Raw genomic sequence first — 16,702 nt, 5'->3', positions numbered from 1 at the left:
CACTGCCCCTGCTCACCCCCATTCCCATCCAGCACTGCCCCTGCTCACCCCCATTCCCGTTCAGCACTGCCCCCCTGCTCACCCCCAATCCCGTCCAACACTGCCCCTGCTCACCCCCATTCCCATCCAACACTGCCCCTGCTCACCCCCATTCCCGTCCACACTGCCCCTGCTCACCCCCATTCCCGTCCAGCACTGCTCCCACTCCCTTTCCAGGGCGTCCGGACTGGACACCAACAGTAAGACTGCTGTTGCTGCTGCTGCTGTCTTTGTGGGGTAAGTCTCCAAATAGCACGTGCGCGTAAACGTGCGCACACACACACATTTTACTGCAACTTTTTGACAGGTTCCATCTCTGCTCTGTACAGGACAATGTTGTAGAGATTGTCTGGGGGGGTGGGGCAGGGGTAGCGGATTTAGGGTACACTCTTTAGAACTCCAGGGAAAGTGTGGTGAGAGAGAGGGCAGGAGGTCAATCATTTGGAGACAGTGGCTGTTTAATGACTGTAAACAAACGACGTGATCACTGTTGGAAACACATCTTTGATGTAATGTTTCTATCAGGACCTCGAGATCTCCTTCAGATAATCTGACTTTCAGATAATTGGTATTCGGATAATCGAGGTTCCACTGTATGCAGTTTCATGACAGCAAGCAGTCAACAAGGTCTACTTAAAAAGAGTCATTACCAATGGCAGCTAACTGGAACCATGACCAAAAACTGCAACAATTTCTCATAATAAAGGCAGTTCAAACCCTTCAGAAAAAATGATGTGGGTGGAGGCTGTACCAATTATATGTCTCAAATCAAACACTGTCACTCACATGGACCATTAATCCAGAGACCCAGGTCACATTTTGGGGACCTCGGTTTGCATGACGCCATGGCAGATAGGGGAATTTGAATTTAATGAAAAAAGGTTTGGCGTTAAAAATGTATTGATGGACCATGAAGCTGTTATCAGAAATTTCCATCTGGTTCCCTCACACCTTTAGGAAAGTAAACAGCTTTCCTTACCCAGTGTGGCCTATAGGTGACTCCAGGCCCACAGCGATGTGGTTGACTCTTGACTACTCTCTGGGTAACGGGGGATGGGCAATAAATGTTGGCCTGCCCAGCAACTCCCTTATCCTGTGAATGAATGAATAATAGAAGATAAAAAGCAAAAATACCTTTTCAGGAGCCTATAAGATCTCTCCCCTCGAGGGACTGGGGCATCAGGCACGTTCTAGCACCAGCTTTCTTTCCAACTGATTAACTCAGAATTGTGTCATCGTTCTTTCAGTGTCACTGGGTCAATACTCCGGGAATCGTGTGTGTGTGTGTGTGTAGGAGTGCCTCTATCTGTGTGTAGGCCTTGCGAGTGCAATCCACCTGCTGAGTAGAAAATAAAAGCTAAGTGGTAAGCTCAGACAGTGATATCGTTTCTGCTTCTCGTCCTGCAGAACCACAGGAACAGCCTCCCCTTTATCTCCCAGCCCGTCTCCCGTCAGCTCAGTTGGGTCTCACGGGAGTAGCACAAGCACCTCTGGCTCATCACCCTCAGCGACCATCAGCATTCCACAGCGTATCCACCACATGGCTGCCAGTCACGTCAACATCACCAACAACATCCTCAGGAGTTATGAACACTGGGACACGGCTGACAAGCTGGGCAGAGAGAACAAAGGTCAGAGTCATTTCATGAGCTGAAGGAATGCACGTGTTCCTTGCTGTGATGTGCTGTGTTAAGATTTGGCAGTGTTTCTCAGTAAGTGCCTCAGGGCAGCACAGTGGCTCAATGGTTATGACTGCTACCTCACAGCAGCAGGGACATGGGTTCAGTTCCACCATCTGGTGACTGTCTGTGTGGAGTTTGTACATTCTCCCCATGTCTGCGTGGGTTTCCTCCCACAATCCAAAGATGTGCAGGTTGGCCATGCTAAATTGCCCATGATGTTCAGGGATGTGCAGGCTAGGGGAGTTAGCCATGGGAAATGCAGGGTTACAGGAATAGGGTGGGGAAGGGGGTGGGTGTAGTTTGGTGGGTCTTTGGTGGGTCTGTTTGGATTCAATGGGCTAAATGACCTGTTCCCACACTGTAAGGATTATATATATATTATATCAATGCAGATTCTTCAGACTGATAAGAGGAATGAGAGCGTCCAATTATGAAAGTTAGTTGTGTAAGCATTTTTCGAAGATGGAGATGCCACCAGATCGAGTCGTTTAAAATGTTAAATAAGAACTGAAATTGCTGGAGAAACTCGGCAGATTTGGCAAGATTTGCGAAGAGAGAAACCAAGTTAACATTTTGAGGCCAGTGACCCTTCCTCAGAAGTAAGGTCACTGGTCTCAACATTAACTCTGTTTTTTCTCTCCACAAATGCCCTTGGGGGCACTTTTGCTAACGCCGTTGGGGAAGTTTTAAACTAATGTGGCTGGGAGATGGGAACCAAATGAGGTTGTTAATGGACTGTAAGGAGGTAGTAACTAAAGCCTGTAAGGAACTAGATAATGAAGTCAGCATAACTAAGGGGAAGAGTAGGCAGATGATGAACGCAAAGGGACTGGTGGTCTGAGATGCTTTTGTTTTAATACAAGATGTGTAGTAGCTAAGGCAGACGACCTTAAGGCTTGGATTAGTCCCTGGGAGTATGATTTTATTGCTATTACTGAGACTTGGTTGAGGGAAAGGTATGATTGGCAACTAAATATCCCAGGATATCTATGCTTCAGGCAGGATAGAGAGGGAGGTAAAAAGGGTAGAGGAGTTGTATTGCTGGTCAGAGAGAATATCACAGCTGTGCTGAAGGAAGGCACTATGAAGGACTTGAGCAGTGAGGCAATATGGACAGAGCTCAGAAATGGGAAGGTTGCGGTAACAATGTTGGGCTTGACTGCAGGCCTCCCATCAGCGAGCGTAAGATAAAGGAACAAATATGTAAATGGATTATGGAAAGATATAGGAGCAATAGGGTAGTGGTGATAGGAGATTTTAATTTTCCCAACATTGACTGGGATTCACTTAGTGCTAGAGGTCTGGATGGAGCAGAATTTGTAAGGAGTATCCAGGAGGGTTTTATTGAGCAGTATGTAAATAGTCCAACTTGGGAAGGGGCTGTGCTGGACCTGGTGTCGGGGAATGAGCCCGGCCAGGTGGTTAAAGTTTCAGTAGGGGATTATTTTGGGAATAGTGATCACAATTCTGTAAATTTTAGAATACTCATGGTCAAAGACAAGAGTGGTCCTAAAGGAAGAGTGCTAAATTAGGGGAAAGCTAACGAAACCAAAATTCGGAAGGAGCTGGGGGATGTAGATTGGGAGCAGCTGTTTGAGGGTAAATGCACATTTGCAATGTGGGAGGCTTTTTAAGAGTGGTTTGTTAGAGTGCAGTAGAAACATAGAAACATTGAGAAATACAGCGCAGTACAGGCCCTTTGGCCCTCGATGTTGCGCCGATCCAAGCCCACCTAACCTACACTAGCCCACTATCCTCCATATGCCTATCCAATGCCCGTTTAAATGCCCATAAAAAGGGAGAGTCCACCACTGCTACTGGCAGGGCATTCCATGAACTCATGACTCGCTGAGTAAAGAATCTACCCCTAACATCTGTCCTATACCTACCACCCCTTAATTTAAAGCTATGCCCCCTCGTAATAGCTGACTCCATACGAGTCATGTTCCTGTGAAAATAGGGGATAGAAATGGCAAGATTAGGGAACCATGGATGACAGGTGAAATTGTGAGACTAGCTAAGAGAAAAAAGGAAGCATTCATAAGATCTAGGTGCCTGAAGACAGATGAAGCTTTGGAAGAATATCGAGAACGTAGGACCAATCTGAAATGAGGAATTAAGAGTGCTAAAAGAGGTCATGAGATATCTTTAGCAAATAGGGTTAAGGAAAATCCCAAAGACTTTAATTAGTATATGTGGAGCAAGAGGGTAACTAGAGAAAGGGTTGGCCCCCTCAAGGACAAAGGAGGAACGTAATGTGTGAAGTCAGAGAAAATGGGGTGAGATTCTTAACGAGTACTTTGCATTGGTATTCACCAAGGAGAGGGACATGACGGATCTTGAGCTTAGGGATAGATGTTTACTTACTGTAGGTCAAGTCAGCATAAGGAGGGAGGAAGTGTTGGGTATTCTAAAATGCATTAAGATGGACAAGTCCCCAGGTCCAGATGGGATCTATCCCAGGTTAGTGAGGGAAGCCAGAAAAAAAAAAAGCTGGGGCCTTAAAAGATATCTTTGCCGCATCCTTGAACATGGGTGAGGTCCTGGAGGACTGAAGAATTGCTCATGTTGTGCCCTTGTTTACGAAGAGTAACAAAGATAATCCAGGTAATTATAGACCAGTGAGCCTGATGTCAGTGGTAAGTCAGCTGCTAGAGAAGATACTGAGGGACAGGATCAATTTACATTTGGAAGAAAATAGCTTATCAGTGATAGGCAACATGGTTTTGTGCAGGGAAGGTCATGTCCACCAACTTAATAGAATTCTTTGAGGAAGTTACAAAGTTGACAGATGGGGAAGGGCTGTAGATGTCAGAAACATGGATTTCAGTAAGGTGTTTGATAATATTCCCCATGGTCTGCTGATGGAGAAACTGAAGTCACATAGAGTCCACGGTATACTAACTAGATGCATAGAGAACTGGCTGGGTAACAGGAGACAGAGAGTAGTAAAAGAAGGGAATTTGTCAAAATGGAGACCTGTGACCGGTGGTGTGCCACAGGGATTTGTGCTGGGACCACTGTTGTTGGTGATATTATATATATATATGATTTGGAGGAAGGTATAGGTGGTCTGATTAGCAAGTTTGCAGATAATACTAAGATTGGTGGAGTAGCAGATATTGAAAGGGACTGTCAGAGAATACAGCAGAATATAGATAGATTGGAGAGATTGGGCAGAGAAATAGCAATCTGGGCAAATGCAAGATGATGCATTTTGGAAGATCCAATTCAAGAGCAAATTATACAGTAGACGGAAAAGTCCTGGGGAAAATTGATGTACAGAGAGATCTGGGTGTTCAGGTCCATTGTAGCCTGAAGTTGACAATGCAGGTCGATAGGTCAAGAAGGCATATGGCATGCTTTCCTTCATCAGACAGGGTACTGAGTACAAGAGTTGGCAGGTCATGTTACAGTTGTATAAGACATTAGTTCAGCCACATTTGCAATACTCCATACAGTTCTAGTCACCATGTTACCAAAAGGATGGGGATGCTTTGGAGAGGGTGCAGAGGAGGTTCACCAGGATATTGCCTGATATGGAGGGCACTAGTTGCAAAGAGAGGTTGAGTAGATTAGAATTCTTTTCATTAGAAAGAAGGAGGTTGAGGGGGGACCTGATTGAGGTCTACAAAATCATGAGGAGTATAGAAAGGATGGATAGCAAGAAGCTTTTTCCCAGAATGGGGGACTCGATTACTAGGGGTCACAAGTTCAATGTGAGAGGGGAAAGATTTAAGGGTGATATGAGTGGAAAGTTCTTTACGCTAAATGTGGTGGGGTTCTGGAACACATTGCCAGCGGAAGTATTAGAGGCAAGCACGATAGCATCATTGAAGATGTATCAAGACAGGTACATGAATGGGCAGGGAGCAGAGGGATACAGAACCTTAGAAAATAGATAATGGGTTTAGATAGAGGATCTGGATTGGCGCAGGCTTGGGGGGGCCGAAGGGCCTGTTCCTGTGCTGGAATTTTCTTTGTTCTTTGTTCTTTGATTGCTGCCAGGTCTGATGAGTTTCTCCAGGAATTTCAGTTTTCATTTCAGTTTTTCAGCATTTTCAGTTCTTTGCTTTATTTTAGCTTTTATTATATTAACGGATTTGTGAGGGCAGCGGCAGAGGATTGACTTCCTCTAGTGGAAGAATCAAGGAATGGGAGACATTCAAAGCAAAATCAAATCGGATTTCATAGCAGACTTTCAGATGGCATCATGTTACAGAGAGTAGAATGTTAGTGGCTTGTCAATTGGAGCAGTCAGGAGCTAACAAAGGCATGAATGAAGTTCTCAGCAAGAGGGGAGTTGAGGTAGAGATCATGTTTTTTGGAGGTGGGCAGTCTTTGATGATGATGCAACTCTGCTGTCAGAAATTTGACATGGGGTCAAAGATAACATGAAGGTAACTGTCTTCCTTATCTAGTTTTAATCTTCATGTAAAGTTTGTCTTTGCATCTTTGTAATTTAAAATGTAAAGATTCGAAAAAAAAGCAAAATGTAAATTCTCATTTTCTAAACAGAAAGCATTTTTGCTGTAAAATATATTACTTGTTTTAGATTAGATTCCTGAAGAAGGGCTTATGCCCGAAACGTCGATTCTCCTGTTCTTTTGATGCTGCCTGATCTGCTGCGCTTTTCCAGCAGCACATTTTTAAGCTCTGATCTCCAGCATCTGCAGTCCTCACTTTCCCCTTAGATTAGATTCCGTACAATATGGAAACAGACCCTTTGGCCCAACAGGTCCACACTGACCCTCCAAAGAATAACCCAACCAGACCCATTCCCCTACCCTCTATTTTACCCCTGACTAATGCAACTAACAGAGCTGAAAATGTGGTGCTGGAAAAGCGCAGCAGGTCAGGCAGCATCCAAGGACCAGGAGAATCGCGTTTTAGGCATGAGCCCTTCTTCAGGAATGAGGAAAGTGTGCCAAGCAGGCTAAGGTAAAAGGTAGGGAGGAGGGACTTGGGGGAGGGGCGTTAGAAATGTGATAGGTGGAAGGAGGTTAAGGTGAGGGTGATAGGCCGGAGTGAGTGTGGGGGCAGAGAGATCAAGAAGAAGATTGCAGGTTAGGAAGGCGTTGCTGAGTTCGAGGATTGGGACTGAGACAAGGTGGGGGGAGGGGAAATGAGGAAACTGGAGAAATCTGAGTTCATCCCTTGTGGTTCGAGGGTTTCTAGGCGGAAGATGAGACGCTCTTCCTCCAGCCGTCGTGTTGCTATGGTCTGGCAATGGAGGAGTCCAAGGACCTGCATGTCCTTGGTGGAGTGGGAGGGGGAGTTGAAGTGTTGAGCCACGGGGTGGTTGGGTTGGTTGGTGCGGGTGTCCCAGAGGTGTTCTATGAAACGTTCCGCAAGTAGGCGGCCTGTCTCCCTAATATAGAGGAGACCGCATCGGGTGCAGTGGATGCAGTAAATGATGTGTGTGGAGGTGCAGGTGAATTTGTGGCAGATACGGAAGGATCCCTTGGGGCCTTGGAGGGATTAAGGGGGGAGGTGTGTGCGCAAGTTTTGCATTTCTTGCGGTTGCAGGGGAAGGTGCCGTGAGTGGAGGTTGGGTTGGTGGGCGGTGTGGACCTGACGAGGGAGGTCACGGAGGGAGGGGTCTTTTCGGAACGCTAATAGGGGAGGGGAGGGAAATACATCCCTCGTAGTGGGGTCCGTTTGGAGGTGGCGGAAATGACAACAGATGATACAATGTATATGGAGGTTGGTGGGGTGGTAGCTGAGGACCAGTGAGGTTCTGTCCTGGTGGCAATTGGAGGGGCGGGGCTCAAGGGCGGAGGATTGGAGAGTCGAGGAGATGCAGTGGAGAGCATCGTCGATCACGTATGCGGTGGAGAGCATCAAAATGGTGGCCTCCTCTACATTGGGGAGACAGGCCGCCTACTTGTGGAATGTTTCAGAGAACACCTCTGGGACACCCGGACCTACCAACCCAACCATCCCGTGGCTCAACACTTCAACTCCCCCTCCCACTCCACCAAGAACATGCAGGTCCTTGGACTCCTCCCTCGCCAGACCATAGTAACACGACGGCTGGAGGAAGAGCGTCTCATCTTCCGCCTAGGAACCCTCCAACCACAAGGGATGAACTCAGATTTCTCCAGTTTCCTCATTTCCCCTCCCCCCACCTTGTCTCAGTCCCAACCCTCGAACTCAGCACCACCTTCCTAACCTGCAATCTTCTTCCTGACCTCTCTGCCCCCACCCCGACTCCGGCCTATCACCCTCACCTTGACCTCCCTCCACCTATCGCATTCCCAATGCCCCTCCCCCAAGTCCCACCTCCGTACCTTTTATCTTAGCCTGCTTGGCACACCTTCCTCATTCCTGAAGAAGAGCTCAAGCCCGAAACGTCGATTCTCCTGCTCCCTGGATGCTGCCTGACCTGCTTTTCCAGCAACACATTTTCAGCTCTGATCTCCAGCATCTGCAGTCCTCACTTTCTCCTAATGCACCTAACACTATGGGCAATTTAGCGTGGCCAATTCATCCGACTTGCACATCTTTGGATTGTGGGAGGAAACCAGAGGAAACCCACGCACACACGTGAGAATATACAGACAGTCGCATGAGACAGGAATCAAAGCTGTGTCCCTGGCGCTGTGAAACAGCAATGCTAGCCACTGAGCCACCATGCCACCCAACTTAACCTTAAAATTTGTAATATTATACCTGCACACAGATGTAATCCTCTCAATATTTCTCCTGAACTGATTAGATGCCACAGGTATAATTTCTCTTAGGAAAGCAGAAATTGCTCAAAAAACTCAGCAGGTCTGGCAACATCTGTGGAGCTGAATCGAAGTTAGCGTTTCGGGTCCAGTGACCCTTCTTCAGAATGGTAACTTTAATTTCTCTTCAGAGGTGCTGAGCTTTTCCAACAACTTCTGTTTTTGTTTCTGATATACAGCATCTGTAGTTCTTTCGGTTTTTCTAATTTCCCTTTTCAATTCTGCTTCCAACAGGTCAAATAAATTCTGTTTCTGTGAATTATCACATTCCCAGCTCAGCAAGTGAAATGGGATATTAAATCTCATTAAAATAAAAATGAATTCCAACTAAATTATGCTGGATCATGTAAAGCACTTGAACGGTTGTTTGTGATATTTAATTAAAAGTTTAAAGTTAAGAGGTTTTCTATCAAGGCATATTATAGATGAGTGATGTTGTTTGCACAGTAGTTAAGGCTGAACGATATGTACTTCTGCTCTGAGAATTAACAAGGGATCATATCGATTGAATGTATTTCATTAGATGCAGATAATTGCAAATCAGTTGGAAAGAGCAATATCAAAGATAATCTCAAAGTGTAAACATGATGTGTCTTAGGGAAGGATTTTAAAATAAAGCAGCTTACAAGCTAATGAAAGGAAGATGTAACAATGGTAAAATAATATTACATTACTGGCATATCACAGCATCATTTTGAATTGCAGTTTGCTCTAAATATGTAGTAAAGTGTTTCGCATTTTCCTTCCCTGCAGAGTTTTTTCATGAGCTGGACACACTGATGGGACCGTTAACACAGCACAGCAACATGACTACCTTGGTTCGGTACACTCGACAGGGACTGCATTGGCTGAGGGTCGAAGCTCATTTATTATAGTGACTGTGCTGTGCACTCCTTTTCTGCATTTCTGTCTCTACCTCTGCCAGGACCATGACTGGTGGAACCCCTTGCCGCTCCGCAGCTCCAAATTGAGTCACCGACGTCGGGCCCTCTTCCAGCCATCCTTAAGACTCGTGACGATGTGATTGGAGCCAGTTGATGCTCATCCCACAAGAGGGACCTGTACGTAGTACTGCAAAAGCAAAAGCGCCGTTTTGTGCTCGTCTGTTTCCATGGGATGTCACTGACCTCTTTGGTCTTTGGAACAACCAATCCCTGAGGCATTTCACCACCTTCCTGCCTGCAGGCCCAGTCTAACTAGGACCATGTTCGAGATGGAGACAAAGAGTGCCTGAGAGAAATAAAATGAAATGCCTGAGAGGAAAGTGAGTATGTTGAGTCCCTGATGGATAACCCGCAGGAGGAATTGCTCCTGAAGAATTCATTGTTGCGTTCTCTCATAGACCACATGAGGAACGTGCTACTTCATGACAGACTGCTGAAGGGGTCAGACTGAGGCATAAGGTCAAAACTGAGAGTCTGACATGTGGTGGAGTCATTTGACTCTGTATTTTATACCCTCTTTTTGAATCTGAAAGTAAACCTACACAGGTAGAAATGGAAAATTGTGCATTAAATTGAAGTACTCTGTCCGTGTTTTCCGTGGAGTGGAAACTCATCATCTTACATGTTGTATGGTATGCCTTAGAGATTTGTGATCACAAGCACTTTTTTTTGAGAATATTTATTAGGATGTAAGTCCTGACACCTAGTTGGTGTGTGAAGAAAAAAATCCATGCTCATGGCCTCTGCATTTATTAGGGAAGACTCAAACTCTGAGACTATCTTACCCTCAAAAGCGATGGTCAATCTTCTGAATTTACACGACAAAACCATCGGAAATATCCAAGTCTCTTATCTTTTCCATTCCAGAAGATCCATCTTTCATTCATAGTCTTGCGATCGTTCCTTGACGACCAAATGCAACATGTCCATCCGCAACTAAATCCAGAAAAAGAGAACTGTCCCTGTACAAAAAGGTGATGGCTAGCTGTTTGTGAATTGTTGGTTCATAGATAGAAACAATGAAGGAGGTTCAACGATTGAAGCTTTAACTTACGACGGATGAGAGGGTTAGAAGAAAGGACTTTGGGATTGCAAGCGCTTTCTAAAGCAGGCATTTGTTCTTCCTCAATCTTATTATTAGTGGGAGCGAGAAGTTAGCCTGTTTGAAAAACGTGGGTTGACAACTAATCTTAAATAGTGGAGAGAGAGAGAAAAAACAGAAGGAGACATCAAGTGCTGGTATGCAGAGATCAAGGTCTTCTCCCAGAATGCTACAGACTGCTCAAACCTGACACAGATCCCTGATGAAAATGTGTTGCTGGAAAAGCGCAGCATCCAAGGAACAGGAGAATCGACGTTTCGGGCATAAGCCCTTCTTCAGGAATCCCTGATGCCAACTTCCATCAAAATGAATCATAACTTAAAATAACTGAGAGAGAAGACATAAGGAACCCTCTTCACCTAATGGGAATCTCATCTAAGGTTTTTATGGAGTCAGCTGGAGGCAATTTTTGGTGGAAACATAACATGCAGTTTGTTTGATGAAGAGTCCTTAAAGTTGCCCTTAAAGCATTCCTGAGAGTGTGTCTGGTAAAAGTTGCAATTATCATTAATGTACCGTCCATTACGTCAATATCGGTTTAGCTTCAGAACCGAAATACGATGCAACAAGATTTTAAAAGGCAAACTCATGCTAGATGCTTTGGTATGATGTACATCTTACAAATGCAGAAATCAATATGATTTGGTTACAAAGGCTGTCTGTGCCTTATTACCTTTTGAAAGCACAGCTAAGTTGAGTCTGAGATTGTTTCTGTTTCATAAACTGTGGAGCCTACAGTCACATCCATGGGCAAGCCTCAAAGTAACAGGTGTGATCAGTCCCCAGACAGGATTGCTGTTTTCAAAAGACCCTGGGCAGAGTCTACTGCTGTTGCTAGGGGTGAGCTTGGAAGTGGGAAAGGCTTTTAATTCGTCAGGGTGGTGGCATATTGGAACCACTGCCTTTCCAATCCACCAGGGTTAGCTTCAAAGCCCATGGTCAGTCTGCCATCCACTGAGGCCTTTGGATGGGAAGTTAACGGCTGATTTAACACGACATCCTACTGCTGCCCATATTAACTCAACGGCAGGCAAATGGTCATCTCCCTTGGGGAGGGGGTCAGTCCCGTGATTAAAGGCTCTTGCTGTCCGAGCAAGGGACTGGAAATCAAGGAGGAGGGGAGGTGGGGGTGAGGGGGAGGGGTATGGCATCACCCCTACCTCTTGCTATTGAATCACCTTCCAGTAGGCCGCACCTTATCACGTTCCGAAGGGTTGGGTCACTCCACAGTATTGGGGCTATATTCCCATGGCAACAGCCATGCCTTCCTGTCCTGCACAGCCAAGCACAAGAGTTTCTAGCCTCTAATTCCATTCCCAGTACTGCCTAATTGGCTTGTGATAAGTATGCCTCCCTGAAAATGGGCAGCAGGGGGCCCTGTTCATCTCTCCATCTGGTAATTGAGACCCCTACATCCCCAAGATCCCATTTATTTCACAAGAGCACATTTTCTAATCTGCAGGAAACCTCGTTGCCATTCCCACTCATCAAGCAATCATTTGTTTCCGCATTGTGAGCCTCCTCTGACATGGAAAGGGCAAATCTAATGTATTTTTATACCTTTGATGATATGGAACCTGAGTATTGTTGATAAAAGTCCAAGCTATTCGTTTTGCTCTTGTCAGGGCAATTCATGAGAATAGCAATTGGAGGGGAAAGCCAACGTTTAGGAGAGGACAGTGCTGATCGCTAGCAAACAGACTCTGATTGTTAAGGTATGCCATGGAGAATGCATGAGTTAAATGAAGACTGACACTTAACTGCCAAGCTTTGCCTAAATTTTAAGCCACGCAGATTTGTCAAGGCTTGCCCTGAGATATTAACTAAGGAATGGCTATCACCTATTTTGTCAATTCGAAGGAGGTGGAATGTGTGTGCATATTCTTTCTGTCTGTGAAGAACAAGATTTTGTGTTAAGAAACTGTATAGCTTCTCGTACTCACAAGTACTGTGAGCTTGGCTGACAATCCCATTGTTAGAATAATTCATTGCACACTCAGGATTGTCCAGCAAATGTTGCCCAATTATAAAATTCCATCTAATGGTGCATACAGTGTTTTGCAGGAGTGGTCTGGTTGGGAACGGTCCATACCTTATATTTAGCTAATTGCATTCTCCATGATGCTACCTCTACCAATCAGAATCCACTTGCCAACCAATCACCACTCTGCTCTGAGCAGGATTTCTTGTGAATTGTCCTGATGAGTGCAAAGCTTTGACAAAATTTGCCTTTTTTTCAGCAGGACTTATTTTCATGTCGATGAATAGGTTGAGAGGAAATAAAACAGTATTCATTTTACTGATGTGAAATGCTCCCAGTCTGTTTCAATCACTTCTGAATGTCAGATGGTTACACAGTGACCAAGCTCAGCTCCTTCCCTCAGAGCCTGAGGGAGCGCACCTGTTGGAGCTATTGTCTAAAGCTTAATGACTGAGATATAAAGATCCAGTTCACGTGTTGTGAATATATATTTAATAGGGAAAGATTTATAATGCAACAGGGAAAGAGGAACAGACTGGGACGAATTTGATAGCTCTTTCAAAGAGCTGGCAGGGAAATGAAGGGCAAAATGGCCTCCTATGTGCCCAGTCACACAAATAATAAATTGTTCAACAGCCTGCTTCAGAACTTTCTTTACTGGCCTTTAATTGGACCAAGGAAGATTTATGCTCTCTTCTATTTAAATAGGGCAGAGTTAGATAGGTCTTGACAGTAAAGCAGAAACTGAGGGCCTGAGTTTATTAATCGCACTAAGTAGTGGATTAATAATAGCCCGAGCTGTTCTGTTAATGTTGCTAAGGTGTGAGAAGAAGGATGAAAATGGACCATCAGGTAGACCTTTTAGACAGTGCATCTTTATCCTATATCCTCCCCAGCTATTACAGTAACACTTTCTCACCAAAAGCCTTTCAGAAAAATATTTTAGGAATTTCTCCTGATTGCTGAAGCAAACTTTGTGTTCATATGTTCACACTCATTGTTTATCACTGCCTGTGTTTCAGCCATTAACTAGCTAGCAGGAAGACCTTGCTACAAATTGCATTCTGGCTCTGACGAAGAGCTATCCAGCGGATACTTTAACTGCAGGGCATGAGAGACTCGTCATTGCAAAGGGATATCACCATTGTAAAGGCCTAATAGCTTCTGCTTTGTTTTTTTTAAGTGTCATCACCAAATCCAATTTTAATGTATTTAAAAGTTACATTTAATTGTAATGAAGCAAATACAATGCAAGAGCTTGATGTAATGAAGACAACATTGGAATAGCATAGGAGAGCTATTACAAACACTCCACGCTAATGTTATGGCACTCTGAAGTGACTCACACATGCTATTGACTGATTATATGTTAACAAGGGGAATAATAAGTGAGAATGTGCAGACATAAATGACTTTATTACATGGTATTTCCAATGCTTTCTTGATGGCACTCACCCACCTCTCCTTTGTTGTTCCCTAAACTCATTGTCACTGATAGACCTAGTTGCCACAAACGTTGCCAACTGCTCCTTTGTTCCAAATGTTATTGCGTGTATTCCCCTTAGCCGCCTCCTATTTCCCATCTTGATATTACATAGCTGCAACATGAATGTCTTTGACTTAGAGGAGGCATAGCCTAATAGTATCATCACTGAACCAATAATCCAGAATCTCAACTAACGTTCTGGGGACCTCAGTCCAATTCACTTCCATGGCAGATGGTGGGATTTGAATTCAATAAAGAACCTGGAATTAAGCGTCAAATGATGACCATAAAACCATTGTCAATTGTTGGAAAAACCCATCTGGTTCACTAATATTGTTTGGGGAAAACATTTGCCAGCCATATCTGGTCTGGCCTACATGTGATTCTAGACTCACAGCCGTGTGATTTGACTCTTAACTGCTCTCTGGGTAATTAGAGATGGGCAATAAATGCTGCCCACATCCTGTGAATGGATTTTTAAAAAATGGAATTGCCAGCATAGAAAGAGACCATTTGATTCAATGAGTCCATGCCAGTGTTAGTGCTAAACACTTTCATTAAACTCTATCAGCATTATCTTCTCTTCTTTCCTCCCTTGTATTTATGTATCTTCACATTAAATGCAATTCATCTGTATTACTCCTTACATTAATGAGTTCCACATTCCCACTACTCTCTGGATTAAGATGTTTCATGAGCATTATCTATGAACAAAGGTCAGTCTCCACATATATACCCATGACATTTGCCTACCTCACCCCACCTTGGCTTCATAATCTTTACCATGCAGTTTGGCAGCCTGTCTGGTTACCAGGTTGAAATGAAACAGAACCATCTGCAGCTCCACATCGACAGAACCAAAGTCACATTCTTCAGCTCTATACCCCCAACCCTCAGGTCCACACCCTGTCCCTTTACACACTGAATCTCAAGAGAAAATGTGAACCTCAGTGTCCTGTAAGAGTGGGGTCCCACACCCAGAAGACTTTCCTTCTAGCTCCAAAATATTGCTGCTCTTTATCTCCAGTTCACAGCCAGGGATCCTTTCATTTGTGACCTTTTGTCACCTTTGTACTCAACTTGTCCAATGCTCTCTATCCAGCATAGATGGCATCTCATACAGAGCTAATTTGTCCATATTGTATCCCAGAATTATGAAACATTAATTCTTTATCCATTATGCCACACTTTATTTGATTATAATTTTCACACAACTTTCTGCACAATGATCACCACAGTCACACTGAATTTCTTTGGTTCTTCATCTCTCAAAGCTCTTGTTGATAGATCTATCTGTATGCCTCTTCTCTGCTGTTCTGACATTAATTAACTGCGGACTGCCCTACTTCCTCCATTCTACGGCTCTGGTAAAGCAATTACCTTACCCCCTAGGCTGGCCTTCAATCCCTTTTATATTTTAAATATCCCTTTTTACTTTGATCAGCTTCCTAAAACTTAAACACCTTGATACAGTTTTCAGCAATCCCTTTAAAGGTCACACTAACCATCATTTGAATCTGGTCCAAAGGGCTGAATACTCTTGAGATGTTTTGCTACATTCTTGGTGCCGCATACATGAAAGTTGTTTTACAACATTGAAAGCTTAATCTTAAATCACTTTTGCTGCTAACACTCCTTCGAAAATGCATGTATAAAATATGTTCAGATTTTATTTACACTCATATCAGCCGTGCGGATTTAAAATTGGATAAGAATTGGTATGCACACAACAGAGATACAAACTGTAGCTTCAAAGTTTATTGATGTCAAAGCATTCAGTCAAAGCAAGCACAAACTAATCTTTTCATCACCATAAACAGCATTGAAAGAATTATTCACACCAGAATTATCAGACTAAAACAACTTTCATTGATATGGCACCCTGACATTCAAGAGAGCATTGAGTGATTATTTGGATAGAAATGGTTTGCAGGGGTATGGGGTAAAAAGACGGGAAATTAGCATGAGGTGTTAGAACAGTGCATCATGCCAGGTTAAATAGTCTCCTTCTGCACAATAACAGTTCTGTAACCCTGAAGTCATTGGGTGGCATGGTGGCTCAGTGGTTAGCACTGCTGCCTTACAGTACCAGCAACCTGGGTTCAATTCCACCTTTGGAAAGCTGTCGGTGTGGAGGCCCATTCTCCCTGTGTCTGCATGGGTTTCCTCATGCTCCAATTTCCTTTCACAGACCAAAGGTGTGTAGGTTAGGTGGATTGGGTATGGGAGTTCTGGGTGAACTGTTTTTTTTAAATGTAACAGTACTTATATCTTGGTGGGAGATGGGTACAGTCCAGAGATGAACTGAAGATGAGGCAGTACAGAGAAAATGGTGGCACGTGCACTGGCAAAGTGGAGGTCATTGACCTTCTTCTTTCAGTGCTGGGCACTCCTCCAGATGGTTGAGACTGCTATAAACTGGCTAGTAACCTCCAGAGTCATAGCGTTCTTGGGGTAAGAGGGGGTCCTGCACCACTCCTGGTCTACAAAGCAATGTGCTAATCTCCCTCTGACCACCATGTCTGGGGCAAATATCAGAAGCCACACAGGCAGGCCTAGACTGGCAGTGCTTGCCTGGGTACACAACAGAGTCAGTGTGGACTCGACGGGCCAAATGGCCTGATTCTACACTGTAGGGATTCTGTCCTCCAAATGCACTTCACATGAGTTAAATTTAAGGAAAATGGACACTGAAACAAAGAGGGTGACATTTCTCTATCCCTAATTTGTCCCT

The 16,702-nt window shown here is 44.3% G+C and overlaps 1 protein-coding gene across 4 annotated transcripts in view; it reads left to right on the top strand.

Moving 5' to 3' along the window:
- The window catches only part of aff2 (AF4/FMR2 family, member 2), a 535,365-nt gene extending 519,077 nt beyond the window's left edge, over positions 1-16,288 (top strand). For all 4 annotated transcript variants that reach the window (XM_072595595.1, XM_072595594.1, XM_072595593.1 and 1 more), the window contains 2 exons: positions 1,447-1,670; positions 9,209-16,288. In XM_072595595.1, the coding sequence (XP_072451696.1) occupies positions 1,447-1,670; positions 9,209-9,330 (346 nt within the window). In that variant the 3' untranslated portion in view covers positions 9,331-16,288. The remainder of the gene's footprint in view (positions 1-1,446; positions 1,671-9,208) is intronic.
- Positions 16,289-16,702: the final 414 nt, after the last annotated feature.

This window comes from Chiloscyllium punctatum, chromosome 25 (genome assembly GCF_047496795.1).
Source record: "Chiloscyllium punctatum isolate Juve2018m chromosome 25, sChiPun1.3, whole genome shotgun sequence".
Lineage (NCBI taxonomy): Eukaryota > Metazoa > Chordata > Chondrichthyes > Orectolobiformes > Hemiscylliidae > Chiloscyllium > Chiloscyllium punctatum.
The sequence above is the reverse complement of the archived record's forward strand: the minus strand, read 5'-3'. Positions and strand labels throughout refer to the sequence as shown.